The sequence below is a fragment of the Ahaetulla prasina genome, chromosome 4, assembly GCF_028640845.1.
Source record: "Ahaetulla prasina isolate Xishuangbanna chromosome 4, ASM2864084v1, whole genome shotgun sequence".
In the NCBI taxonomy this organism is placed as follows: Eukaryota; Metazoa; Chordata; class Lepidosauria; order Squamata; family Colubridae; genus Ahaetulla; species Ahaetulla prasina.
Window position 1 is genome coordinate 146,092,387 of NC_080542.1, and position 27,154 is coordinate 146,119,540.

Consider the following 27,154-nt stretch of genomic DNA (forward strand, 5'->3'; position numbering starts at 1 on the left):
GGGCAGGCGCTTGCCAGCCTTTTCCCCTTCTTGCTGGGGAGAAAGCGGGGGGGGGAGGAGGACAGAAAGGGGCGGGGAGAGAGGAGCGGTAGGCGGAGCATCGGCCGAGGAGCCCTTTGCAAAGCGCCGAGCATCGGCCGCTGCAGAGGAGGACGAAGAGGGTGGGGGGGGAGGTTGTTGGGGGTGGGGGGCTGTCAGCCAGAGGAGCAATATATATACACCCCTCTTTAGACGGAACGAGCGAGAAGATTTCCTCCCCCACCCACCCCCGAATCCACCTTCCTCGCTCCACCCCTGGATCTTTTGATGGAGAGCGCAACCCCACCGCGAGCAGAGGAGCAGCGGGGCTCCCTGGATCGGGCAGCCCGGCAGCAAAATGGTAGAGCGCCCCCCCCCCACCCCTCAATCTTGTTTCCTCTTTTTTTAAAATAATAATAATAATAATAATAAATTCCCAGGACGGGGGCGCTGGCAGGCTAAGGCCAAACGGGGAAAGGATGGGGTGGGGAGGTGGGGGGGGGGAGGGGAGGGGAAGAGGAAGGGAGGGTCGGAAGTTGCTTTGCCGTGCAATGCCATTTGCAATGCGGGTGCAATTTTGCAAGGCAACGCAATGCCTTCGCCCTCTTTTCCTTCTGCCTTTTTCCTTCCTTCCTTCTTTCCTTTTCTCCCTCCTTCCTTCCTCCCATTTCCTTCTCCCCTCGTCCGTCCGTCCTTCCTTCCTTCTTCTGGCCCTTCCGACCTCCGGGTTTTGTCCTGCACCATGCACACGTTGCAATCGAAGGCGCGGGGGTGGGTGGGGAGCTTTGTAGTGGAGGGGAGAGGAAATAGACAGGAGCGGGTAGGAGTGGAAGAGGTTCCTCCGGATCTTGAATTTGCACGCCTGCTGGGGTTCAGTCCCGCTCCCTTGGCCCCCCTTTTTTTTTTCCTTTTTTTTTTTTTTTTTGCAAAGGAGGGGAGGGGAAAGGCGCAAGAGATGCCCGCCATCCCCCAGCCTCCCTCTCTCTCCCTCTTGGCCAGATCGTGGCTTGCAAGGAGTTAACCTCCCTCCTTCCTTCCTTCCTTCCCCTTAGCCAGACCCGATCCCGTTGCGACAAATGAGCTCACCCAGACAAGTTGGCTCGCGCCGTAATTTCTTCTCTTCTATTTCCTCTCTCTCTCCCCCCCCCCCTCTCCCCCGCCCCCGCCGCCACAAACCCTGCAGGCTTTAAGGACTTAATCCGCTTCCTTGCGCGCCTGAGTGACAGTTGCATTTCGGTGCATTTAAGGTCCTGGCAGAGCAGCTTTTGGCAACCTGATTCTGTGCGTGTGTGTTGAGCTACATAAACAGGGTTGTGGGGGGGGGGGAGGGAAGTGGGGAGTGGGAGTTGGAAAAAGAACCGGTGGCAGCTTTGCAATAGAAACCTGCTTTGATTTGACACCCCTCAACCTCCTCCTCCCCCAACTCAATTTTTTTTTGCGGGGTGGTGGTGGTGGTCGGGTCATGTGATCTGCTTAAGTTTGCATGTGTTGGATTAAAACAAAACATTGGGGGTTTGGGAAAGTAGGATGACCCTCTCCTTTGAAAGACAACATGACAAATCCCCCCCCTCTATTGTTTTGGGTTTTTGTTTTTTTTAAGGTACTTATGCAGCAGCTGGCCCAGTAGGTCACCTCCTACCTGCATGTAACACAATCCTAGCCGTGAAATGAGAATTTTTTTTTTTTTTTAGAGAGGTGCTGGACTTCAACTCCTATCATCCTTAGTCAGAATGCAGAGTATTGGTATGTGTCTTGTGGGGAGTCAGGGGCTGCAAACGTCCCCAAGAAAGAAAGTTAGGAGTTCTGGGCTTTGTCAGAGATTTATTTACAAAATTCTTCATTGATTCATTATCATTGCTTGGGGAGCTGATACGCAGGTGGGACCAGGTAGGAGTCTAGTTCAGGTGATAGACAGACAGGCAGGCAGACTGATGGAGGATAGATAGATAGATGGATAAATAGATAGATGGATAAATAGATAGATAGATGATAGATAGATAGATAGATAGATAGATAGATAGATAGATAGATAGATAGATAGATAGATGATAGATAAATGATAGATGGATGATATAGATGATAGATAAATGATAGATAAATGATAGATAGATGGATGATATAGATAGATGATAGATAGATAGATAGATAGATAGATAGATAGATAGATAGATAGATAGATAGATAGATAGATAGATAGATGAGATAGATGAGATAGATAGATGGAGGGAGGGAGGGAGGGAGGGAAGGGGAGGGAAGGAGGGATGACAGACTGGTAGGTACAGTAGATAGATTATAGGTAGGTAGGTAGATAGGCTAGATAGTTAGAAGTGAATATAGATAATTAATAAAGGTGGGTAGATGACAGATCAATAAGACAATATAGTTAATAAAGATTCGTGATTGATAATAGATCAATAAGAATCTAGATAATGATGGATGGATGGATTAGATAGATGATAGAAGGATAGATAACACAATATAGACAATTAAGATAGACGACAGGTCAGTAAAGGAATACAGTTAACAAAGATAGGTGATTGATAATAGATTAATAAGAAGAGGGATGGACAGACAGATGTAGTCCTTGACTTAACAATCATTGATTTAGCGACATTGCGTTTAGTGACCTCTGCATCCCCATAGTCATATGATCAGAATTTGGATGCTTGGCAACCAACACATATTTATGACATGGGAGTGTTCTGGGGTCATGCTATCACCTTTTGTGACCTTCTAACAAGCAACGTCAGAGGGGAATCCATGTTCACTTAACAACTGTGTTACTAACAACTGCAGTGATTCACTTAACAACTGTGTAAATGTGTGAGGTTTTTTTGGAGAATAATCTGTCCAAACTTTGGAGCTTTGGATGGTTGGGTTGTTCTTCTAATGTACAACTCATCTTCACATTGATGGTTGGTGTCTCCCAGTGTCACCCCAAACACAATAGAGTTTTGTTCTGTCTTTAGCAGCCGTGAGGAATAGAATACATGTGTGTGTGCAAATACACAATAGATCAGCAAAGGAGCAAATTCGCTTGCAGGCATTACAGTCTGGAACCTCCGTGTTGACAATTACAGGTAGTCCTTGACTTACAACCACCTAAAACTTTCTGTTAAACGAGAAAGTTATTGAGTGAGTTTTGGCCCATTTTACGACCTTTCCTTGCCACCGTTGTTAAATGAAACGCTGCGGCTGTTAAGTTAGCAACACGGTTGTTAAGTGAATCTGGCTTCCCTGTTTACTTTGCTTGGCAGAGGGTCACAGAAAATGACTGTCTGTAACCTCAGGATGTTGCAACCGTCATAAATATGAACTAGTTGCAAAGTAGCTGATGCTGCGACGGTCATAAGTGTGAAAAATGGTGCTCAGTCACTATTTTCAGTGCATTGTTACTGCAACAGGCTTTTGTCCAGATGTGGTATGCTGTGTGGTGCGCTTTCCGTCACAAATGACCTTTATTCCATCCCATTCCTGGACACCATGGAGAACCTGCCCTTCATTATGATAGGCAGTGGCCCGTCCCCTGGCTTCTGGAAGTTTAGGACTACAGCTCCCATCTTCCTTGACCAGATCAGGTGGATTTAGAGACCAAAACCTTGCAAACAGCAAAAAGTAGAACCAAATAACTATAATGAGTAGAAAATCTTTCGTATTTCCATATTCTGTCGAATCGATGCGAAAGTAAAAAAGATAAGTCGTTGGGTTGATCTAAGTCATTGGGTTGATCTAAGACGAGTTTGCAAACTTGGCTCTTTTAAATCTTGTGGACTTCAACTCCCAGAGTTCCTCAGCCAGCAAAGCTGAGTTGCTGAGCTGGCTGAGGAACTCTGGGAGTTGAAGTGCACAAGAGTCTTAAAAGAGCCAAGTTTGCAGACCCTCGATCTAAGATAGTGTTTCTCAAACTCAGCAACCTTAAAATGTGTGGACTTCAATTCCCAGAATCCACCACCCACCATGAACAGAACGGAGTAACAGAGTTGGATGGGACCTTGGAGGTCTTCTAGTCCAACCCCCTGCCCAGGCAGGAGACCCTACACCACTTCAGACAAATGGTTATCTTCTTAAAAACTTCCAGTGTTGGAGCATTCACAACTTCTGCAGGCAAGTTGTTCCACTGATTAATTGTTCTAACTGTCAGGAAATTTCTCCTTAGTTCTAAATTGCTTCTCTCCTTGATTCATTTCCATCTGTTGCTTCTTGTCCTGCCCTCAAGTGCTTTGGAGAAGAGCTTGACTGCCTCTTTGTGGCAACCCCTGAGATATTGGAAGACTGCTATCATGTCTCCCCTAGTCATTCTTTTCATTAAATTAGACATACCCAGTTCCTGCAACCATTCTTTGTATTTTTTATCCTCCAGTCCCCTAATCATCTTTGTTGCTCTTCTCTGCACTCTTTCTAGAGTCTCCACATCTTTTTTACATCGTGGCGACCAAAACTGGATGCAATATTCCAAGTGTGGCCTTATCAAGGCATTATAAAGTGGTATTAACCCTTCACGTGATCTGGATTCTATCCCTCTGATTATGCAGCCCAGAACTGTGTTGGCTTTTTTGGCAGCTGCTGCACACGGCTGGCTCCTATCTAAATGGTTGTCCACTAGGACTCCAAGATCCCTCTCACAGTTACTACTATTGAGCAAGGTACCACATATACCAGTGATGGCAAACCTTTTCTGCACCGAGTGCCAGAAATGGCGCATGCCTGCTCATCAGCGCCTTGCTCCTGAAAAGCCGAACTTTGGGGTTCTAGCGCAAATGTGCACCTGATGATCAGTTGGCCAGCACACATGTGCAGGCCAATTTTAAGCACTGCCGCCCGGGCGAAGGGATCGTATTCCGGAAAAGCCAAACTTCCGGGTTCTAGTGCGCATGCGCGCCCGACGATGAATTGGCTGGTGCACATGCGCACACTTTTTTGGCACTGCCTCACAGGCAAAGGGATTGTGCTCCGAAAAAGCTGAACTTTCGGGTTCTGGCACGCATGCACATCCAACAACCAGCTGGCCGGCATACATGCGCACACCGGTTTTCAGGACTGCTGCGTGCGCGAAGGGCAGCTGATCTTTGTGTGTGCGTGTGCACCAGAAATCTGGAAGACAAACAGGCAAGACCGCACGTTGAGGGCGGCGTGGCTTCACATGCCACTTTGGGTATGCGTGCCATAGGTTGACCATATGCTGTACCTGTGCGTTTTGTTTTTCACGCCTAGACTGGACTTCGGTTCCCAAAATTCTGTAGCGGGCATGAGTGAACTTTACCATGCAAACTGCTGAATTCTGGGACTTGAAATCCACACAACTTAAACTGACTAAGACTGGGGAACCCTGATCAAAGAGATAATTTGCTTATCCCTTTCTCTTGTTCCTCCCCGCCCCCAAAGCAGGGGTAAAATGCTACCGGTTTGGGCAAAGCAGTAGCAGACATGTGGCCTGGGTCGCCGAACAGGTAGTGACCGCTTGCTGGCCACACACCCCAAACCAGTCCCCCAGCTGTCACTTGCTCACCCCACCCCGTTTCTGCAAAGGCAGAGTCCCCCGTCCCCCCCCGATAGGTGGATCCAAAGAGGAGTGGGGGATGCTGCAGAGAAGGCCACCTTCCATCTTCCGTGCTGGCTCCAAAGGGCTTGAGACTCCGAAGCAGCCCACTGGCTTCCCACCCAGCCACCTGCCTGCTCTCTTCGACTGCTGGCGCCACTCCGGGAACTCGGCCCACGGAGTCCGGCGCTCCAGGTAAAGGAAGCTCAGCCATGGCGCTGCTTCCCGCCGACGAAGAAGCGGAGCGAGAGGTGTGGAAGCCGTGCGGGGAGAGGACCAGTCCCAGCCTCACCAGCGTGGAGCCCGCAGTGCTTTCCCTTCAGCCTGGGCGGCAGCGCTTACCCAAACAGGCTAGTGTGGGTCACGGCAGAATCTCCTTCCCCTGGAGCGCCAGCAGTCAAAGAAAGTGGCAATAAGCAGGCAGATGGCGGGATGGGAAGCCAGTGGGCTGCTTCAGAGTCCCAAGCGCCCCACGGAGCTGACAAGGGAGGCAGGCGGGCCTGGGTGGAAGGTGGCCTTTTCTGCAGCATCCCCCCTCCCCTCTTTGGATTGCCCTGCAGGGTGGGGTGGGGGGCTCTGCCTTTGCAGAAACGGGGCAGGCGGTTTGTACGGAGGATTGATTGGGGGGGAATGTGCGATCCTCCGGGATGGAGAGCGGGGCAAGAGAAGGCTCCGAGGTTCGCTTGGGCAGATGGCGGAGGGAAACTCAAAGCGTTGGGGGCTTCAGAATGTGCAGCTCCTGGGTCTAACAGCGAGTGGCGCGAGTGACTTCAAGTTGACCACGCCCACCCGGTCACATGACCATTAAGCCACGCCTATTAGAACTGGTAAGGGGAAATTTTGGGATTTCACCTCTGCCCCAAAGGAGCCTAAATCTGAACCATTCAAAATCTGACAAAAATATTACAGATAATTCTCGATTTATGACATCAGCTGAGCCTGACAATTTGGTCGTAAAATGGATCACCACGTTACTGCGCCCAATTTTTATGAACTTTTAGGTAGGGGTCATTACCCTGTTTTTTCAGGCTATAAGACGCACCAAGATTTCGAAGAGGTAAGCAAGAAATAAAAAAGGTTTTGCCCTCCCCAGCCCCCAGGAGCACTCTGCAGGCCCCCCAAAGCCTCTGTGCACCCTGTTTTTTGCAAAAACAGGACGCATAGGGCGGGGCTTCAGGAGGCCAAAAATGCCCGTATTCAGTGTATAAGACACATTTTTTAAAAAATTTGCATTTATATCCCGCCCTTCTCCGAAGACTCAGGGTGGCTTACATTGTGTTAAGCAATAGTCTTCATCCATTTGTATATTTATATAGAAAGTCAACTTATTGCCCCCCCAACAATCTGGGTCCTCATTTTACCTACCTTATAAAGGATGGAAGGCTGAGTCAACCTTGGACCTGGTGGGACTTGAACCTGCAGTAATTGCAAGCAGCTGCTGTTAATAACAGACTGTCTTAGCAGTGAGCTGAAACTGCATTGAAATTGGATTTAGTAACAAAGTACAATTAGTCCTCAACGTATGACCACAACCGAGCGCCCAAAATCTCAATTTCTACGTCAGGCGGTTGTTAAGTGACTCTTTCCCCATTTTACCACCTTTCCTGCTGCAGTTGTTAAAGTGAGTCAGTGCAGTCGTTAAGTTACTTACACGGTTGTTAAGTGAATCTGGCTTCCTACTTCTCAGAAAGTGGCCAAGGGGGATCACGTGACCCCAGAATGCTGAAACCATCATTAAATATGAGTCAGTTGTGCCAGGTGTCCGAATTTTGACCACGAGGTGGAGGCTGCAACGATTTTAAGTGTGAAAAACGGTCATAAATCACTTTTTTCCAGCGCGGTTGCAGCTTCGAACGGTCACTAAACAAAAGGGTTGTAAGTCGAGGACTAACTGTGGCAAATTTCCAGCAATTTTTCACGGAAGAGGATTTAATCCTTCGGAAAGAGGAGTTTGCTTCTCAAATAAGAGAGGGAGGGAATGCAGCAGGACAGAGTCGCAAAATTAAATTTCAGTTTATCACTAAAAATAAGTACAGGCAGCCCTTGAATTACAACCGATCACTTACCAACTGTTCCAAGTTATGATGGAACCAGAAATGGGGCCTATGGCCCAGTTTCGAAGTTCTGACCGTGGCATTGCTTACCGTATTTTTTGGATATAAGATGCACTTTTTCCCCCCCTAAAAGAGGGTGGAGATGTTAATGCCTCTGGTGGCTCAGCAGACTAAGTCTGTCTTATTAACACAGCTGCTTGCAATTACTGCAGGTTCAAGTCCCACCAAGCCCAAGGTTGACTCAGCCTTCCATCCTTTATAAGGTAGGTAAAATGAGGACCCAGATTGTTGGGGGGGCAATGAAGTTGACTTTGTATATAATATACAAATGGATGAAGACTATGGCTTAACACAGTGTAAGCCGCCCTGAGTCTTCGGAGAAGGGCGGGATATAAATGCAAATTTAAAAAAAATGTAAATATTGTGATCACAGTAATGGGTCTCCCATTGAGATCTCCTGTTCCTGTTTCCTCATTTAAAACACCCCCTCCCAAACTCACTGAAAACAAATTAAAAAATTTGCACCCACCTTTTGCAAAGAAGGCCTACATATGTAACATCTTCAGTTATATAGAAAAGGGAAATACATTGGAAATACTCAGAAAAGGGAAATACGTTGAAAACACTTAGCAAAGGGGAATATGTGGGCTTCAATTCCCAGAATTCCCTAGCCACCCTGGGCATGATGGAGAAATCTGGGAGTTAAAGTCCACACGTCTTAAAGGTTCTTTCAGGTTGACAAATTGCATAGTTGCCCATCAGGTAAGTACATTTTTTTCCCCCATACTACATTTTAGGTTTAGCTGCTTGATCGTACTAGAGTATAATTGAACCATTTGCAGGCTCAGGGGTTGGATAGATGACCTCCAAGGTTCCTCTTGACTACATAGTGCTGGTGTTCCTTCTCGCATTTGGGCTGAGGTCCTGTGTCATTTTTACGGACTGCATAAATTGATACTTTAGATGAGGCTCCTTAACTCGAAATCATGATTTGAGATCAATTTAGTAACTTTGGATAAGGGATAAATGAGTACGGGTAACTCCTCGATTTACAATATTTCATTTAGTGACAGTTCAAAGTTACAACGGCATTGAAAAGGGTGATTTATGACCATTTTTCACACTTGGCGACCATTGCAGCATCCCCGTGGCCACGTGACCAAAATTCAAGACACTATTTAATTTATTTATTTATTTAATCAAATTTATATACCGCCCTATCTCCCGAAGGACTCAGGGCACTGAGCAACTGACTCGTATTTACGACGGTTGCGGAGTCCCAGGGTCATGCGATCCACTTTTGCGACCTTCCGACAAGCCAAAGTTAAGGGGGAAGCCCGATTCACTTAACAACCGTGTGATCAGCTTAGCAATTGCAGTAATTCCCTTAAACACGGTGGCCAGAAAGGTCGTAAAATGGGGCAAAACTCAACTGTCTCACTTAGCAACGAAGATTTTGAGATCAGCCGTGATTGTAAGTCGAGGACTATCTATACTCGATGTTAATCTTTTCCTGGGAACTGGCAATGAACATCGCAGATCCTGGTCACGTCAGGTCTGGTCGTAAAGCAGACCTGACTCATATTCGGCCACAGGACTGCAGCGGGGTGTGTGTGTGTGTGTGTGTGTGTGTGTGTGTGTGTGTGTGTGTGTGTGTGTGTGTGTTTGACGGGGCTATTGTTAATTCAGATGGTTGTAAAAGAACTGGCTATAAATCAGGAACTGCCTTTATTCTGAGTGTCTCTTTCACAATCGCAGCCCAATGAATGGGGCCTTTCAGGCCATCTCTTGCCTTGATCAGTAGGTTGGACTAGATGTCCTTCAAGATACTTTCCAGCCGTAGGATTCAGTGGTGCTTTTATTGATTTGGGATAGCATCCTAAATGTGAGCTTCCACCTTTTGTTTTCAGAGGGAGGAAAGAGGGGAAGGAAGGAAGGAAGGAAGGAAGGAAGGAAGGAAGGAAGGAAAAAGAGAGGAGAGAGGGAGGGAGGAGATCCCATAGTCCATGAAGACACGAGAGTTTCTGCCTTTTGTCCACGACCGCAGTTGTTTGGGTGGCTTCCTATCCAGATTTAAAACAAAAGAGTTTTGTAGACACTTTGCATTTCAGATCTTCCTACTCGCGTCTCCTTGCAAGCTTTGACCAAGTTGACATTCCTAGCATAGCTGCACAACAAGCCAGTGGGAGTTTTGTTATTTGTCTAAAGTTGAAAACCTGCTCCAAGATGGACGGTCATGCTTTGCTACATGGGCCATGAGATTTTCCTTCCGTCCTTCCCTCCCTCCTTCCTCCCTCCCCCTCTCCCTTTCTCTCTCTTTGTGTCAATCTTTCTTCTCCTTCCTTCCATCCTTCCCTTATTCCTCCCTCTCCCCTTTCTGTCAATTTTCTTTATCTTTCCTTCATTCCTTCCCTTCTTCTTCCTCTCTCCCTTTCTCTTTCTCTCTGTCAAACTTACTTTCTTCTTCCTTCCTTCCCTCCCTCCCTCCCTCCACCCTCACTCCCTTTTTCTGTCTCTGTCAATCTTTCTTTCTCCTTCCTTCCTTCTTTCCTCTCTCATTCTTTCTCTCTCCCTTCTTTTTACTTTCCTTCCCCACTTACTTTATTCTTTTCTCCTTCCTTCCTTCCCTCTTTCCTTCTCCAAATTTCTGTTGCTAAGCAAGATCATTGTTAAGTAAGTTTGGCTCTGTTTTACAACCTTTCTTGGCATAGTTCTTAAGTGAATTTAAGCTAACCACACAGTTGTTGAGTGGCTTCCCCATTGACTGATTGTCGGGAGGTCACAAAAATGAATCATGTGACAACCCCCACCCCACGGCAACGGTCATAAATACGAACCGGCTGCGAAGTGTCTGAATTTTTATCACGTGATACTGGAATGGCTGTAAATGAGAAAACCGATCGTAAGTTACTTTTTCCAGTGCTCTCGTAACTTCGAACGGTCACTAAATGAACTGTTGTAAGTTGAGGACTGTATCATTAGCTTTGTTTTTATATCTTTAACATTAGTCCTTTTTTTCACATTTTATGCCATCTGCTGTCATCTCTTGTGCAATTAATGGGTCTGCTTGCATAATATGTGTTGGCAGCCGTTGATGTTTTCAACAGATGTCTTTTAACAGTTCCCTTCCCCACCAAAAATTCCAAAAACATTTAACAATTCTGTTTGTTCAGTCCAAGGCCCTAAATTTTTCCTGGCTTTTCAGCCAACCCACAAGCCTCAGCTTCGAAAACAAATCAGAAAATTGGATGAGGGGATAGAGAGGGAAACGAATATTTCCCAAAAACAGAAATGAAACAAGGAATAATTCTCTTCTCTGTGACAAGAGAAATGAAATCAGAAATAAATATCTGCAAAAAAAAACAGAGAGAAAGAGAGAGAGGGAGACAGAGATCAGAAGTTTAATTTGTCAGAAAGAGAAACCGGAAATATATTTGTGCAAGGCGATCAGAAATAAACCTTTGCAAAAAGGGAAATTGGAAATAGAGATCAGAAATAATTTTTTGCAAAGGGAAAAATGAAATCAGAGGCAAAAAGACCCCCTTTTGCGACCCTCTGATAAGCAAAATCGAGGGGGAAGCCGGATTCACTTAAGAACCAGGTTACTAACTTAACAACTGTGGCAAGAAATGTCATAAAAAGGGGCAAAACTCACTTTAACGACTGTCCCGCTTAGCCACAGAAATTTGGAGCTCAGCTGGGGGGGGGTCATAAGTCGAGAACTACCTGAAATAAGATTAGAAATGGCTCGGCTGGTGTTTTTCAGTCTTGGCCATTACGAGACGAGTGCCCAAGTTATAATCGCTTGAGCATGGGGATTCCTGCGACGGTCGTTAAGTGAAGCCAACTTTTTTTCAGTGCCGTTGTAACTTTGAATGGTTGTAAGTTGAGGACTACCTGCAGATGGGGACTTGGTCATGGGCATTGGTTACTAAGCAGCAGCTGAGGTTGTGTGGGCTCAGACTGTTTCCAAGGAGGGTTGGGATGATCTCCAAAGTTGTTCTAACTTATTCTTTCTTTCTCTCTTCCTTTCTTCCTCCCTCCCTCCAACCATCTTCCTTTTTCCCCTCTGTTTCTTTTCCTTCCTTCCTTCCTTCCCTCCCATTCTCCCTTCCTCCCTCTTTTTCTCATTCCCTCCTCCTTTTCCTTCTTTCTTCCTTTCCTTTCTTTTTTCTTCCCTTCCTTCCATCTTCCCTCTCTCCCACCCCTCTTACCTTCCCTCCATTATTTGCTTTTCCTCTCCATCATCCCTTCCTTCTTTCTTCCCTCCCTCCTTCCTTCCTCTCTTCCCCATCCTCCTCCTCTTTTCCCTCTCTCCCATCCTCTTTCATTCTTTTTCTCCCCTCTTTTCCTTTCCTTCCTCACATCCTTTAATCTTTATAACCCCTCCCTTTTTCTTTCTTTCTTTCTTTCCTTCCATCTTCCCTCTCTCCCACCCCTCTTACCCTCCCTCCCTTATTTCCTTCTCCTTTCTATCATCCCTTTCTCCTTCCTTCCTTCCATCCATCTTCTCTTCCCTCCATCCCATCCCTCCTTTCCATCACCCCTCCCTCCTTTTTCCTTGGCTTCCTTCCTTCCTTCTTCCTTCCTCATCCTCCTCTTTCCCCTCTCTCCCTCTCTTTCATTCTTTTTCTCCCCTCTTTTCCTTTCCTTCCTCTCATCCTTTAATCTTTATACCTTCTCCCTTTTTCTTTCTTTCCTTCCTTCTTCCCTCTCTCCCACCCCTCTTACCCTCCCTCCCTTATTTCCTTCCCTTTCTCCTTCCTTCCTTCCTTCCTTCCATCTATCTTCCTTCTCTTCCTTCCCTCCAGCTGATAGTTGAAAAGACAGCCGACCACCCTGCTCCCGAATACTCCCTAGTAGAAGATGCCGCCCTCCACTCCACGTGTTTGATGGACAGGCTGAATGAGCAACGCCTCTTCCAGCCTGACCTGTGTGACGTGGATATCGTCCTGGTGCAGCAGAAGTCCGTTTTCCCGGCCCACAAGGGAGTCCTGGCAGCCTACAGCCAGTTCTTCCACTCGCTCTTCACCCAGAACAAGCAACTCCAGAGGGTGGAACTATCTCTGGAGGCCTTGACCTCCCTTGGCCTTCAACAGATTTTGAACTTCATCTACACCTCAAAGCTCTTGGTCAATGCCGACAACATTCAGGATGTCCTGAATGCGGCTTCCGTCTTGCAGATGACCGACATCGCTTCCTCCTGTCAGGAACTCCTCGCCACGCGAGCACTCAGCTTGGCCATGACCAACAATATGGCATTGACTTCGGACAACTGTAGCAAAGCCAACCCACCGCCTCAGTTCTTCTGTGACATCAAGCAAGAGGTGGACCCTCCACGTCCTAAGATCTTCGCCCGAGAAGGGAACATCCCATATTCTGTGCGGGTGGAGGACGGCAACCAGAACCAGCCTACTGTGGCCAACAAGACGTTCTACAAGGAAGATAACCATGGCGGTCCACCTGTCTGCAAGATGGAAGGGGACGCATCTGAGGCTCCCCTGGGCAACCGAGGTTCCTACAGCCGTGGCGAGCAGATCATTGTGGAGGTCAACCTTAACAACCAGACCCTCAACGTCTCTAAAGGTGCAGAGGGACAGCCTTCCGTGACCAACCAAGTGGCTTCAGAAGCTGGACAGCCAGAAGGTGAACGATGTTCCTCGGTGGTAGATCGAGAACAAGAAAATGGCAGTAAGCAAGATGAAGTTGACGATGCAGATATGGGTGATGAAGATGAGCGCTTGGAAGAGGAGGACCTGGAAGAGGAGGATACCTCGGAAGAGGAAGAGGAAGAAGAAGAAGAAGAGGATGAGGATGAGGAAGAAGAGGACAGAGGAGACAATGACAGTAATGTGGCCGAGACCAGAGGGGAGAAGACCAGAGCAACTCAGAGGACTAGGCCACTTGCCAAGGCCACCATCTCATCCACGTCCCTCAAAATGGGTGAAGTTGCCACCCTGATGGAAGGAGAAGGAGAGGAGGAGGAGGAGGAGGAGGAAGAGGAGGGACAAGATGAAGACGAAGTCGCTGAGGAGGACGACGGGGATCAGAAAGCCAAGAAGCAGAAGAAGGAACAGGATCCTCCTGGCCAGAAGGTCAAGCTGGAAGAGAAGCAACATTATCCGTGTAAGAAGTGTCCACGAGTGTTCAACAACCGCTGGTACCTGGAGAAGCACATGAATGTCACGCACACACGCATGCAGATTTGCGAGAAGTGTGGCAAGAGGTTCCTGCTGGAGAGCGAACTGGTCTTGCACCATCAGACCGACTGTGAGAAGAACATTCAGGTGAGGACTTCCATAGCCCTTCCTTTCTCCTTCAGCCTGGCGCCCTCGAGGCCTTGTGGTGGGAACTCTGGTGAGGATGGTTGAACGGGCAGTTCTCCACTTACCACAGTTCGTTTAGTGACCGTTCTAAGTAAAAGAAGTTGCCCTCAGCGCCGTTTTTCACACAACCTATTGCAGCGTTCCTGCGGTTACGTGATCAAAACTCGGATGCTTGGCAACGTCCTCATATTTATGACCTGGGGTCATGTGATGATCCCCTTTTGTGACCTTCTGGCAAGCAAAATCAATGGGGAAGCACTGAAGAAAGGAACTTACGACCATGTTTCACCAGTATGGCCGTTGCAGCATCCCCATGTCTCACTAAAATTCAGACACTTGGCCAGGGATTCATATTTACGACAGCACAGCACAGCATCCCGGGCCTGCGTGATCCCTTTTTGCGACCAGCAGATTCAATGGGGAAGCCCAGTTCACTTAACAACCAGGTGAGTCACAACTGCAGAGGTTCACTTAACAACTGTGGCAAGAAAGGTCGTAAAACGAGTCAAAACCTGTTTAACAAACGGTCTCGCGTAACAACAGAAATTTTGGGCTCCGTTACAGTTGTAAGTCGAGGACTACCAGCACAGCTGCAAACTCTCCACTTCAGCCTGGCAAGATGGAGGCCAGCCTCAAGGCAGACACAGGCATTTGAAGATTGAAGGTTCAATCACCGTTGAGCCCCAAATTTCCGTCGCTAAGCGAGACAGTGATGAAGTGAGCTCTTCCCATTTGACGACCTTTCTTGCCAGAGTTGCTAAGCGAACCGGTGGCATTGTTAAGTTAGTAACGTGGACGTTAAGTGAATCTAACCTCCCTATTGATTTGCTTGTCAGTAAGCTGCAAATGGGGATCACATGACCCCGGAACACAGCAACCGTCATAGAATAGAATAGAATAGAATAGAATAGAATAGAATAGAATAGAATTTTATTGGCCAAGTGTGATTGGACACACAAGGAATTTGTCTTGGTGCATATGAATAGAATAGAATAGAATAGAATAGAATAGAATAGAATAGAATAGAATAGAATAGAATAGAATAGAATAGAATAGAATAGAATAGAATTTTATTGGCCAAGTGTGATTGGACACACAAGGAATTTGTCTTGGTGCATATGCTCTCAGTGTACATAAAAGAAAAGATACCTTCATCAAGGTACAACATTTACAACACAAATGATGGTCAATATATCAATATAAATCATAAGGATTGCCAGCAACAAGTTATAGTCATACAGTCATAAGTGGAAAGAGATGGGTGATGGGAACTATGAAACGATTAATAGTAGTGCAGATTTAGTAAATAGTTTGACAGTGTTGAGGGAATTATTTGTTTAGCAGAGTGATGGCCTTCGGGAAAAATAAATATAAGTCAGCTGCCAAGCATCTGAATTCTGATCACATGACCACGGGGGAATGCTGTAACGGCCGTAAGTGTGAAAACGGTCGTAAGTCACTTTTTTCAGTGCCATTGTAACTTCGAGCACTCACTAAACAAATGGTTGTAAGTTCAAGGCGTATCTGTTTTAAGAGGAAAGAATGCAGGTAGTCCTCGATTTACGACCACAGCTGAGCCCAAAATTTCTGTTGTTCAGTGAGACCTTGGTTAAGTGACTTCTGTCCCGTTTTACAGCCTTCCTTGCCACCGCTGTTAAGCGAATCACTGCAGTTGTTAAGTTAGCGGTGAATCTGGCTTCCCCGTCGACTTTGCTTGCCAGAAAGTCGCAAAAGGGAATCGTCCCGGGGGCGCTGCGACCGTCGTAAATATGAGTCAGTTGTGAAGCAATAGTATGAGGGCTGCAATAGTCGTGAGTCACTTTTTTTTCAGAGATGTTGTAACTTCAAACGGTCGCTGAATGAACTATATTGTAAATCGAGGACTAACTGTACTTTGTCGCTCAGAGCAATTCTCTCAACTTTCTTGTCACGGCTTTAATTTTTCCTGAATGCACAACCGGGAGATGTGGTATCTAGCAAAAATTTTCACTTTTGGTTTAAGGCCATGAATGATCTATTCTATACGAAGGATCTGGGATCATGCTTAGCCCTGGCTTCTCAGTCCCTTGAGGACAAGTAAACCCGTGTGTGTTGTGGGTCAGAATGTGTGCAATTCAGATCCAGATCAGGGGTCTCCAACCTTGGCAACTTTAAGCCTCGTGGACTTCAACTCCCAGAATGCCCCAGCCAGCTTTGCATTCTGGGAGTTGAAGTCCATCAGGCTTAAAGTTGCCAAGATTGGAGACCCCTGATCCAGATTACGTAATCTTCCATTTCAGATTGAATTCCTTGGATGCTTTTCTACGGTTGGTGTGTGCATCCCTGTGAGGTGTTTTTGTGTGTTTTGTGTGTGTGTGTGTGTGTGTTTGTAAGCCTGCAGCGCCAGCAAGTGTTTGAAAAGCAAAATTGCAAGGAGAAAAAGGGAAGATTATTTTTTTTAAATAAAATTGAGTCTGGATCAGTAAAAAGAAAAGCCACATTTTCTTCTATAGCCTTTAAGCAAATCGCTTCTGTGTGAGTCTGGCGGTCACTAAGTGAATCTAGATTCTCCCATTGACTTTGCTTGTCGGAAGGCCGCAAATGGCGGATCACACAACCCCTGGATGCTGTAATGTAACCCTTATAAGTGCCTCCCGATTGCCAAGCTCCTAAATTTTGATCACATGACCCAGGGGACGCTGCAGACGTCATAAGTTGCAAGTCGCTTTTCTTTCAGTGGTGTTAAACGGTCACTAAAGGAATGACATAAGTCAAGGACTACCTATAGAAAGAGAACAGTAATTCTTAACCTTGAGAACTTTAAGAGAGGTAGACCACTCCCAGTATTCCCCAGCCAATGAGCTTGCTGGCTGGGGAATTCTGGGAGTTGCAGTCCACCACCCCTCTTAAAGGGGCCAAGGTTCAAAAAGCTCAAAATAATCAGGATTATTGATCTAATGTTGGCAATCAATTTATAGTCCAATATGAATAAGCCTGATTGGACAAGAAAGTTTAATCCTGTACGAGCAGTCCTCGACATATAACCATTTGTTTAGTGGCCACTCAAAGTTACAAGGGCATTGAAAAGAGTTTTTTCACACTTAAAAACTTTGCAGTCTCCCTGTGGTCGCCTGATCAAAATTCAGATGGAATTGGCTTGTACTTAGTCACGTGATCTCCCCTTTGACGAACTTCTGACAAGCAAAGTCAAGGGAGAAGCCAGATTTACTTAAAAACCGTGTTCCTCACCTAAAAACTACAACGAGTCACTTAACAAGGTCGTAAGATAGGGCAAAGCCCACTTAGCATGTGTCTCGCTCAACAACGGCTCAACTTTCATCATAAGCCGAGGACTGCCTGCAGAAGCTTGAAAGAGATTTCATGAGTCTTCGGAGAAGGGCGGTATAAAAATATGAACAAATAAATAAGTAAATAAATAAATAAAATTATTCTTACATTAAAACTGGAAGTCAGTCGATAGATTTACAGCCTCAGAGGGGACTTCCTGGGTCGTCTTCTTCTTCTCCCTTGCAGTGCATTACTTGTGGGAAGGTTTTTAAGAAACTCTGGTCGCTCCATGAGCACAACAAAATTGTCCACAGTTACGCCGAGAAGAAATTCTCCTGTGAGATCTGTGAGAAGAGGTTTTACACAATGGCACACGTGCGGAAGCACATGGTTGGTGAGTAGGGTGGGGAACGCATGGAGAAGGGCAGGAACAGGGACCTAAGGACCGTCCAGAACAGGGATGGAGAGCCATGGAATCTTTCATGACTTATGGATTTCAAATCCCAGAATTCCTGAGCCAGCCATGTTGGACTTCAACTCCCAGAATTCCTGACTAGCCATGTTGGATTTCCAACTCCCAGAATTCCTGAGTAGCCATGTTGGAATTCAACTCTCAGAATTCCTGAGTAGCTATGTTGGACTTCAACTCCCAGAATTCCTGAGTAGCCATGTTGGATTTCCAACTCCTAGAATTCCTGAGTAGCCATGTTGGATTTCCAACTCCCAGAATTCCTGAGTAGCCATGTTGGATTTCCAACTCCCAGAATTCCTGAGTAGCCATGTTGGACTTCAACTCCCAGAATTCCTGAGTAGCCATGTTGGACTTCAACTCCCAGAATTCCTGAGTAGCCATGTTGGACTTCCAACTCCCAGAATTCCTGAGCCAGCCATGTTGGACTTCAACTCCCAGAATTCCTGAGGCTGCCATGCTCAACATGGCTGGCTCAGGAATTGTGGGAGTTGAAGTCCGCAAGTCATTAAAGGGCCGGCGTTCCCCACTCCTGATCTAGAAGATATCCGATTCCACATCCTATCATTGCAACCCATACAGGTAGTCGTTGATTTAATGACCAGTGGCTTTAAAGCTATGACCAGCTCCAAAAAAGGGGTTTAAAACTGTGATTTGGACTTATAGCGGTCAGGCCGCCATCATATCAATGAACTTGCGGCAACACGGCCATTTGCAGTGTCTTTTACCATATTTTTTGCCAAAACACAATTTTTTGTTTTCAGCAAAACTATGTCCGTAGCAGACGACTGACCCGCTTAATGACCTCAATGTTCACGTAATGATCGCAGCGTTCACTTAATGACTCCTCTGTTCACTTTACAACTGCCATGTTCGCTTAACAGCTGCCACACAAAAAAAAAATATGTTGTGAAATCAACCTGATTTACAACAAAATATACGACCGTAATGTGCAGGTTCCATTATGGTCATAGATCGAGGACTACCTGTATTTCCACCCATCCTGGATGGTGGAAATTGTGTCTTAACAACTTCTGGAAAAATTAAAAATCCCCCATCTCCCCTAAACGGATACCAGCTAGGTCTCGGGAAGTGATCCTTAGAATGACAAATCGTGACAAAGTTATTCCAGTTGTGCTCTCCTTGTGTGATTATATTAAATCTCTAATTGGCACTCCAGTTAAGTTGACCATAAGTGTCATGAGATGTTCTGGATGGAGCAGTGATGTGTCTAGATCAGTGATGGCCAACCAACTAGATCAGTGATGGCCAACCAAGTGCCCAGACCGGAACATGTGTACATGTGTGTGCATGTGTGCGATGGAAATCCAAAGACAGATGACTGGTGCGCGTGTGCACACTGGCTAGCTGGTCTTTGGGTTTCTGGCACGTGTATGCACACTGGGCAGCTGATCTTTGCATGCGCCTGAGCCCTGGAAATAGGCATGCGCAAACCTATTTTTGAGGGCCGTTTTGAAGCCACTTTTGGCACGAAAAATGATCTGAAAAACTGCCTGTTTTTTTGGGGCCATTTTCCGGTTGTTTTTCCGGCCATTTTCCAGCGCCCACGAAGACCAGTTGGAAACCAGAAAAGAGGCCTCTATGTGCCACCTATGGCAAGCGTGCCATAGGTTCGCCATCAGGGTCATAGGCTCTAGATGGTTGTCCTTCCAAAACTTCGGTAGATGCCAGATGGAAGACATCTGCGTCCCTTAAAGATAATCAGTCACTGTAATTGAATTAAAATATATAACTTGTGGTTTCTGAGGTTGGTTGTTTTCTTGCAGAGACATTTTAATATCAAATGTTACCAACCAGTGCCCAGATGTTGTTACCTAGTTGGGTCATGAAATGTCTGCAACTAAACAACCAACCTCACAGAGCACAAAGGACCTCGCACTCCTCCACCTCCTCCTCCTCCTCCTCTTCTCTACAAACACCAGTCTTTCTATTACTGATGATGTTCCCTAGTAGGGTCATGAAACGTCTGTAAGAAAACAACCAATCTCAGAAAGCACCAAAGACCCCAATCCTCCTCCTCCTCATTTCAACCCTGAGCTACATATACTCTATCGGGCAAACATGACGCCCAATCTCCTCCCTGCATTTCGTTGAGCTAGACCACCTGATCAGAAGCTTAAATTTCCCCAAAAAATGTAGTTGTGCTTTCTTGCTCAGTTGTTTCCCTTTCAGGCTCCGGAATAAGGACTTATCCACATGGAAATGAAGACTTTGTTGTTGTTTTTAAAATAAGTCAAGATGGCTTCCCTTCAGAAATCGTGAGCGGTCCATCACTGGAGGTTTTGAAGAAGAGATGGGATAGCCATTTGTCTGAACTGGTATAAGATTTAACAGATTAACAGAGTTGTGAGGGATCTTGTAGGTCATCTAGTCCAACCAACCCCCCCGCCCAAGCAGAAGACCCTACACCATTTCTGACAGATGGGAGTCCAGTCTCTTCTTGAAAGCCTCCAGTGATGAAGCTCCCACAACTTCTCAAGGCAACTTCTGCTCCACTGGTTGATTGCTGTCACTGTTAGAAAATTTCTCCTTATTTCCATGTTGAATCTCTCCTTGGTCAGTTTCCATCCATTATTCCTTGTCTGGCCTTTGGGTGCTTTGGAGAATAGCTTGACCCCTTCTTCTCTGTTGCAACCTCTCAAATATTGGAAGACTGTTATCCTGTCTCCCCTAGTCCTTCTTTTTATTAAACTAGACATACCCAGTTCCTGCAACTGTTCATCGTATGTTTTAGCCTCCAGTCCCCTAATCATCTTGGTTGCTCTTCTCTGCACTCTTTCTAGAGTCTCAACATCTTTTTTTGTAGTGTGGTGACCAAAACTGGATGCAGGACTCTAGGTGTGGTCTTACTAAGGCTTTATAGAGTGGTATTAGTTACCTGCCTTGATCTTGATTGTATCCCTCAGTTAATGCAACTTAAATCTCCCACTACAGCAGGGGGTTGGTCTAGAAGACCTCCAAGGCCCCTTCCAACTCTGTTATGTACTTTCCCAAACTGAGATGGCTGTTGGTTTTATCTCTGGGGTTTCCAATTTTTTTGTGACCTCTCGCAGCAGAGATGATCTCTGGTCATGTGCCTTAAGCCAAGCCGACCACGTAGCTGGGGTCAGCCCTATCTGGAAGGCTTTAGAACAGGGCTCTCCAACCTTGGCAACTTTAAGTCTTGCGGACTTTTAACTCCCAGAATTCTGGGAAAACAGAGGAACTCTGGGAGTTGAAGTCCACAAGTCTTAAAAGTTGCCAAGATTGGAGAGCCCTGCTTTAGAAGACAACCCCGATTCTTCTTTGCGTTGTAGCTCACACCAAGGATATGCCGTTCACCTGTGAGACCTGTGGGAAGTCCTTCAAGCGGAGCATGTCTCTGAAAGTCCATTCTCTCCAGCATTCGGGCGAGAAGCCGTTCAAATGTGAGGTGAGAATCCATTTTGGGGTGTCATCCCATTAACCGTTCATGGAGCGATGCATGCAACAATCAGGAGGCTGTGAGTTCGATCCTAGGTAGAGGCAGATATTTCTATCTCCGGGCACGATAAGAATATATCTGCTGAATGTAACTCCGCTCTGGCGTCAGGAAGGGCATCCGGCCAGTAAACACTCAGCTCCATTCAATTGCCCAGAACTCCACCCCGCAAGGGATTATGGGGTCATTAAAAGATGATGGTGAGTAATTCCCTTCACTGAGTGGTGCATAGCCTTAAAGGTGGAGCACTCCCCTCACAATCAGGAGGCTGTGAGTTCGATCCTAGGTAGAGGCAGATATTTCTTAGGTCACGATGAAAATGTATCTGCCGAACAAAACTGAATGGGGAAGTTACAGTTGTTGATAGAGATAAAGATCCAAGAGAGGAATATGGGAGGCAAGCCAAAAAAAAAAAAAAAAGTGTTAAAACGGGGCAGAGGTGATGGTGAGAAAGAAATTATTATATATTTGTTGTTGTTCTTTTTTTTTCTAATATAAGGATGGCCTGATTAGAGATTTATAGAGGAAGAAATAAGAATACACGCCTTTATATATTAGGATTAGTGATAGGGATCTGATTTAGAGGGAATGTTAGCAGATATAATTTTTTAATCCCTCCTTTTTATATAATAGAATATAAGTAACAATTCGATGGGAAAGACTACAGGGTGAAAGATGGTATTGCCATGTACGTTTATAGCATCATTGGCATTAAAATGGAATATTAAAATATTGAATAATTACCTTAAAAATCATGTATATCAATTCTAGGATTTTATAAATTGGATTAATATAACAATTACTACAATTATCATTATTGATGTTTGTATCAAAATGAATTATACTGAGGGGGCCACATTGTTCATATATTGATGTATTTAAAAATAAAAAATCTATTTAAAAAAACCAAACTAACTCCGCATTGGCGACAGGCAGGGCATCCGGCCAGTAAACACTCAGCTCCATTCAGTTGGCCAGACTCCCCCTCCCTGCAAGGGATTTTGGGGTCATTAAAAGAAGACGACTTAACAACCGTTCATTTAACAACGGCGCTGAAAAACGGGACTTAGGACCATTTTTCACACTTACGACCATGGCAGCATTCCCAGAATCCCGTGATCAAAATTCAGACGCTTGGCAACTGACTCGTATTTATGACGGTCGCAGTGTTCCTGGGGTCACGTGACCCCCTTTTGCGACCTTCTGGCGAGCAAAGTCGATGGGGAAGCCAGATTCATTTAACAACCGTGTGACTCACTTAACAACAGCGGTGATTCGCTTAACAACTGTGGCAAGAAAGGTCGTAAACTGGGGCAAAACTCCCTTGAAAACGGTCTTGCTTAGCAACAGAAATGTCGGGCTTGGTTGTGGTCGTAATGGGAGGACCATCTGTATGTCAAACATACAGCATAAGGCGTGGGGAGCGTTTTGTCATATATACGTAGGTTCCGATAGTATCTGATCCATTCTTTTCGGCATTTCACTTTTAAAATATAAGGGTCCTTGAGTGGCTCAGACTGCTAAGACAGTCTGTTATTAACAGCAGCTGCTTGCAATTACTGCAGGTTCAAGTCCCACCAGGCCCAAGGTTGACTCAGCCTTCCATCCTTTATAAGGTAGGTAAAATGAGGACCCAGATTGTTGGGGGCAATAAAAGTTGACTTTGTATATAATATACAAATCGATGAAGACTATTGCTTGACATAGTGTAAGCCACCCTGAGTCTTCGGAGAAGGCCGGGATATAAATGCAAATAAATAAATAAAATAAAATAAAATAAAATAAATAAATAAAACGTTGTGGGTGTTCACAGATAATAGAAATGGCCTGGGGGGGAAGGGGGTATACCAGTGGTGGGATTCAAATTTGGGCCCTTGCAACTGGTATGTATTTCTGATGGTTGCAGCCTTTGTAGGTGGTTTTGCTTAACAACCCTGTGATTCGCTTAACGGGGTTCACTTAACAACTGCCAATTGTTGGGCTCGACAACAATGGCCTATCAAAAGTACTTAACCTAGCCCTAAAAAAAAAAGTTTGCACCTTATCTGGAAATTGAGGTGTAAAAGGTGAGCTTTTTCTATCCATAATGTAGTTTCTCTTAAGCTTAAATAATGCTTGATAACTGCACCATTGCAACCAGTTGTAGGACTGTGAGGTGGCATATAAATTTGATAAATAAATCGGACCAGAATTTCAGTTGGTAAGCAAGACCGTTAGGTGCCTTGTGACCGATGTTACGACCTTTTTGGCCACAGTCATTAGCGTGAATCGCTGCGATTGTTACATGAGTTGTATTGTTGGTAAGTGAATCCGGCTGCCCCCCAACCTCCAGGACTTTGCTGGGAAGGCTGCAAATGGCGATCAGGTGACTCGGGGACCGTCATAAATACATTGCGACTTGCTAAGCACTTCCATTTTGATCTGGGGATGCTGCAGTAGTTATAAGTGCGCAGGGCCTGGTAATAGGTCACTGTTTTCGTAACTTTGAATGTTCACTAAATGAATGGTTGTAAGTCAAGGATTACCTGTATGTTGCAAGAAGACTCGTGTTTCCTACATTCATCCACTGATGTGTTTCTTTCTTTTCTTTCCCTTTCTTTCTTTCTTTCTCTCTCTCTTTCTCACTCCTTTCTCTTGCTTGCTTGCTTGTTTTCCTCCTTCACTACCCTATTTACTCTTTCTTTCTTTCTCTCTGTCTTTCTCTGTCTTTCTTTTTCACTCCTTCCTCTTTCTTTCTTTCTTTCTTTCTTTCTCACTTTCTTTCTCTTTCTTTCTTTCTCACTCCTTTCTCTTGCTTGCTTGTTTTGCTTTCCTCTCTCACTCCCCTCTTTACTCTTTCTTTCTCTCTTTCTTTTCACTCCTTCCTCTTTCTTTCTTTCTTTCTTTCTTGCTTACTTGCTTGTTTTCCTCCTTCACTCCCCTTTACTCTTTCTTTCTCTCTCTTTCTCTCTTACTCCTTCCTCTTGCTTGCTTGCTTGTTTGCTTTCCTCTCTCACTCCCCTCTTTACTTTCTCCCTCTCTCTTTCTCTTATCCCGTCCTCTTTCTTTCTTTCTTTCTTTCTTTCTTTCTTTCTTTCTTTCTTTCTTTCTTTCTTTCTTGTTTTGCTTTCCTCCCTCCCCTCTTTCCTTCCTTCCTTCCTTTTTTTTCTTTTCTTTCTTTTTTCCTAATCTTTCTCTTTTGTGAATCCACCCAGAATTGCAATGAGCGATTCCAGTACAAGTACCAGCTGCGTTCGCACATGAGTATCCACATCGGGCACAAGCAGTTCATGTGCCAGTGGTGCGGGAAGGACTTCAACATGAAGCAGTATTTTGACGAGCACATGAAAACGCACACAGGTGAGACCGGGTCTTTCCCGCATCCTGAACCTAGTTCAGCTTTCCGGTTTACCTGGAAGAGCCGGCAACTCGTTTGTTGCAGTTGTGAATGCTCACATTTAGCCTGGCAAGAGGGATGTCGGCCTCCAGGCAGTCCTGGCTCAGAAACCCAAGTCATGCCAGTGAATCATGTAGGCTGCACTTGACTTACAACCACAACTGAAGCCCAAATTTCATTGGCTAAGCAAGACCGTTGTTGAGTGAATTTTGCCACAGCTGTTAAATGAACCACTGCAGTTGTTTATGTTAGTCACACGGTTGTTAAGTGAATCTGGCTTCTGTTGTGACCCAGGCCCAAGTAGGTAGCAACAAACTTGGCCCATAGAAAAATAAACTTTATTCGAACAGCTGGGAATTACTTCATTCCCAGCATTGTTCAACTCAAAGTAAAACAAATGCCTCCCAAATGCCTCCCAAACACAAATTCTTCAGTTATCTCACAAACCTTAGTCCAATTAGGCAAACTGCCAAAGGCCCTTCCTGGCAAACGTCCAGAAGCCATGAAAACAAAGACATACACGAAGCAGAAGACACAGCTACAACATTGTTTTCCAGCAAAGCTGAAACACCATTGCTGATCCTTTAAGTCTTATGGGAGGGGCCAATCATTTCCTGGCCTTACTCCTGAGTTGTCCTTTTTGCTTGAGCTGCTCTTGCCTTCTGGCAGCTCTTCTCATGCGTGCTTTAAGAACAGGCTCCTCCTGTTCCGCTGCCTCACTACTATCAGTCTCTGGAGGCCGCACCTCACTTCCCAATGGCCCTGGCCCCACCTCTGCCTCATTGCTGTCTGACTCCGTTGCCAGCTCCGTTGGCTGCTGGCAGACCACAACAGCTTCCCCATTGACTTTGCTTGTCAGAAGCTCTCAAAAGGGGATCACACTTAACAACTGTGGCAAAAAAAAGTTCATAAAATGGATCAAAACTTACTTAACAACTGTCTCACTTAGCTACATAAATTTTGGGCTCAATTGTTGTAGGTTGAGGACTATCTGTATACCCCCTTGATGGCGAACCTATGGCACGCATGCCAGAGGTGGCAAACAACACCCTGTCTGTGGGCACGTGAGCCATCGCCCCAATGCAGCTCTGCTGCGCATGCCTGCGCACCTCCCGCCAATCGGCTGGTCTTCAGGTCTGTGCCGTGCATGCATTGGGAGCGGGGGGTATGTGGGGTCCACACACACATTGCATTTTGAGGGTTCAGGGGTGCACTTTGGGCACTTGGTCCGGAAAAAGTTAGCCATCACTGGTATACCCCATTGATTCACTCAGAATAACAGATTTGGAAGGGACCATGGGGTCTTCTAGTTAGGTCTCACCTTGGCAACTTTAAGATTAGGATTAACTCCCAGAATCCCTCAGCCAGCAAAGCTGGCTGAGGAATTCTGGGAGTTGAAGTCCACAAGTCTTAAAGTTGCCAAGGTTGGAGACCCCTGTTCTAGTCCAACCCCCTTCTTAAAGAGGAGATCATATACCATTCTGATCAAATGGCTGTCCAGTCTCTTCTTAACAACCTCCAGTGTTGGAGCATCCACAACTTCTGGAGGCAAGTTGTTCCACTGATTAATTGTCCTCACTATCAGGAAATTTCTCCTTAATTCCAGGTTGCTTCTCTCCTAGATTAGTTTCCACCTGTTGCTTCTTATCCTGCCTTCAGGGGCTGTGGAGAACAGGTACACACACACACACACACAGTTCTGTCCCCCCTCGCCTCCGTCCGAGCGATGGCTTAATTAGCCGGCAACTATCAGCTCTGGCAGCAAAATAGTGAGCGTCTGCCAAGTGTCTCTGTTATCTCCCTTGATGCCAATGAGTCACCCAGGAACAAACAGTACTTCAGCTCTTAGTCAATCAGTTGATTTTCCTGCTATGAAGAGGCACAGCAGCTCTTGCTGCCTTTATATCCTGTGGGGTGGTGGCTCCATGACTCAGCACTTCCTAGGCCTGCCCCATCCCTGCTTCTGTTGTTCCCGCCTCTCCTGCCTATGAAACCTAGGGTCCAGCCAGGCCTGATTGCCATCAGCCGGGTCTGGAGTGTGGCGGGGGGGGGGGAAGAATCAGGGGACGGAGGCCTCGTTATCTCTTCCACCTGGCCTGCCTCTGGCTCCTGGAGCTGAGCCAGGGAAGCCGGTGCTCCCGAGGTAAGTCCTGACGGCCCTTCCCCCTCACTTTCCAAGTCACTTTCTGGCAGGAGGCCTGGCTCGGGGGGCGCAGACAAACACACACAGGTGAGACCGGGTCTTTCCCGCATCCTGAACCTAGTTCAGCTTTCCGGTTTACCTGGAAGAGCCAGCAACTCGTTTGTTGCAGTTGTGAATGCTCACATTTAGCCTGGCAAGAGGGATGTCGGCCTCCAGGCAGTCCTGGCTCAGAAACCCAAGTCATGCCAGTGAATCATGTAGGCTGCACTTGACTTACAACCACAACTGAAGCCCAAATTTCATTGGCTAAGCAAGACCGTTGTTGAGTGAATTTTGCCACAGCTGTTAAATGAACCACTGCGGTTGTTTATGTTAGTCACACGGTTGTTAAGTGAATCTGGCTTCTGTTGTGACCCAGACCCAAGTAGGTAGCAACAAACTTGGCCCATAGAAAAATAAACTTTATTCGAACAGCTGGGAATTA

The 27,154-nt window shown here is 46.0% G+C and overlaps 1 protein-coding gene across 5 annotated transcripts in view; it reads left to right on the forward strand.

The window, feature by feature from the left end:
- The first annotated feature begins 201 nt into the window (after positions 1 to 201).
- The window catches only part of ZBTB47 (zinc finger and BTB domain containing 47), a 55,596-nt gene continuing 28,643 nt past the window's right edge, over positions 202 to 27,154 (forward strand). The window contains exons 1-6 of one of the 5 annotated variants that reach the window (XM_058179944.1): positions 206 to 379; positions 3,961 to 4,122; positions 12,420 to 13,895; positions 17,448 to 17,595; positions 20,988 to 21,103; positions 24,346 to 24,490. In XM_058179944.1, the coding sequence (XP_058035927.1) occupies positions 12,501 to 13,895; positions 17,448 to 17,595; positions 20,988 to 21,103; positions 24,346 to 24,490 (1,804 nt within the window). In that variant the 5' untranslated portion in view covers positions 206 to 379; positions 3,961 to 4,122; positions 12,420 to 12,500. Of the gene's footprint in view, positions 380 to 3,960; positions 4,123 to 12,419; positions 13,896 to 17,447; positions 17,596 to 20,987; positions 21,104 to 24,345; positions 24,491 to 27,154 lie in introns of all 5 variants that reach the window. The other 4 variants (XM_058179945.1, XM_058179947.1, XM_058179943.1 and 1 more) reach the window with 4 other exon arrangements.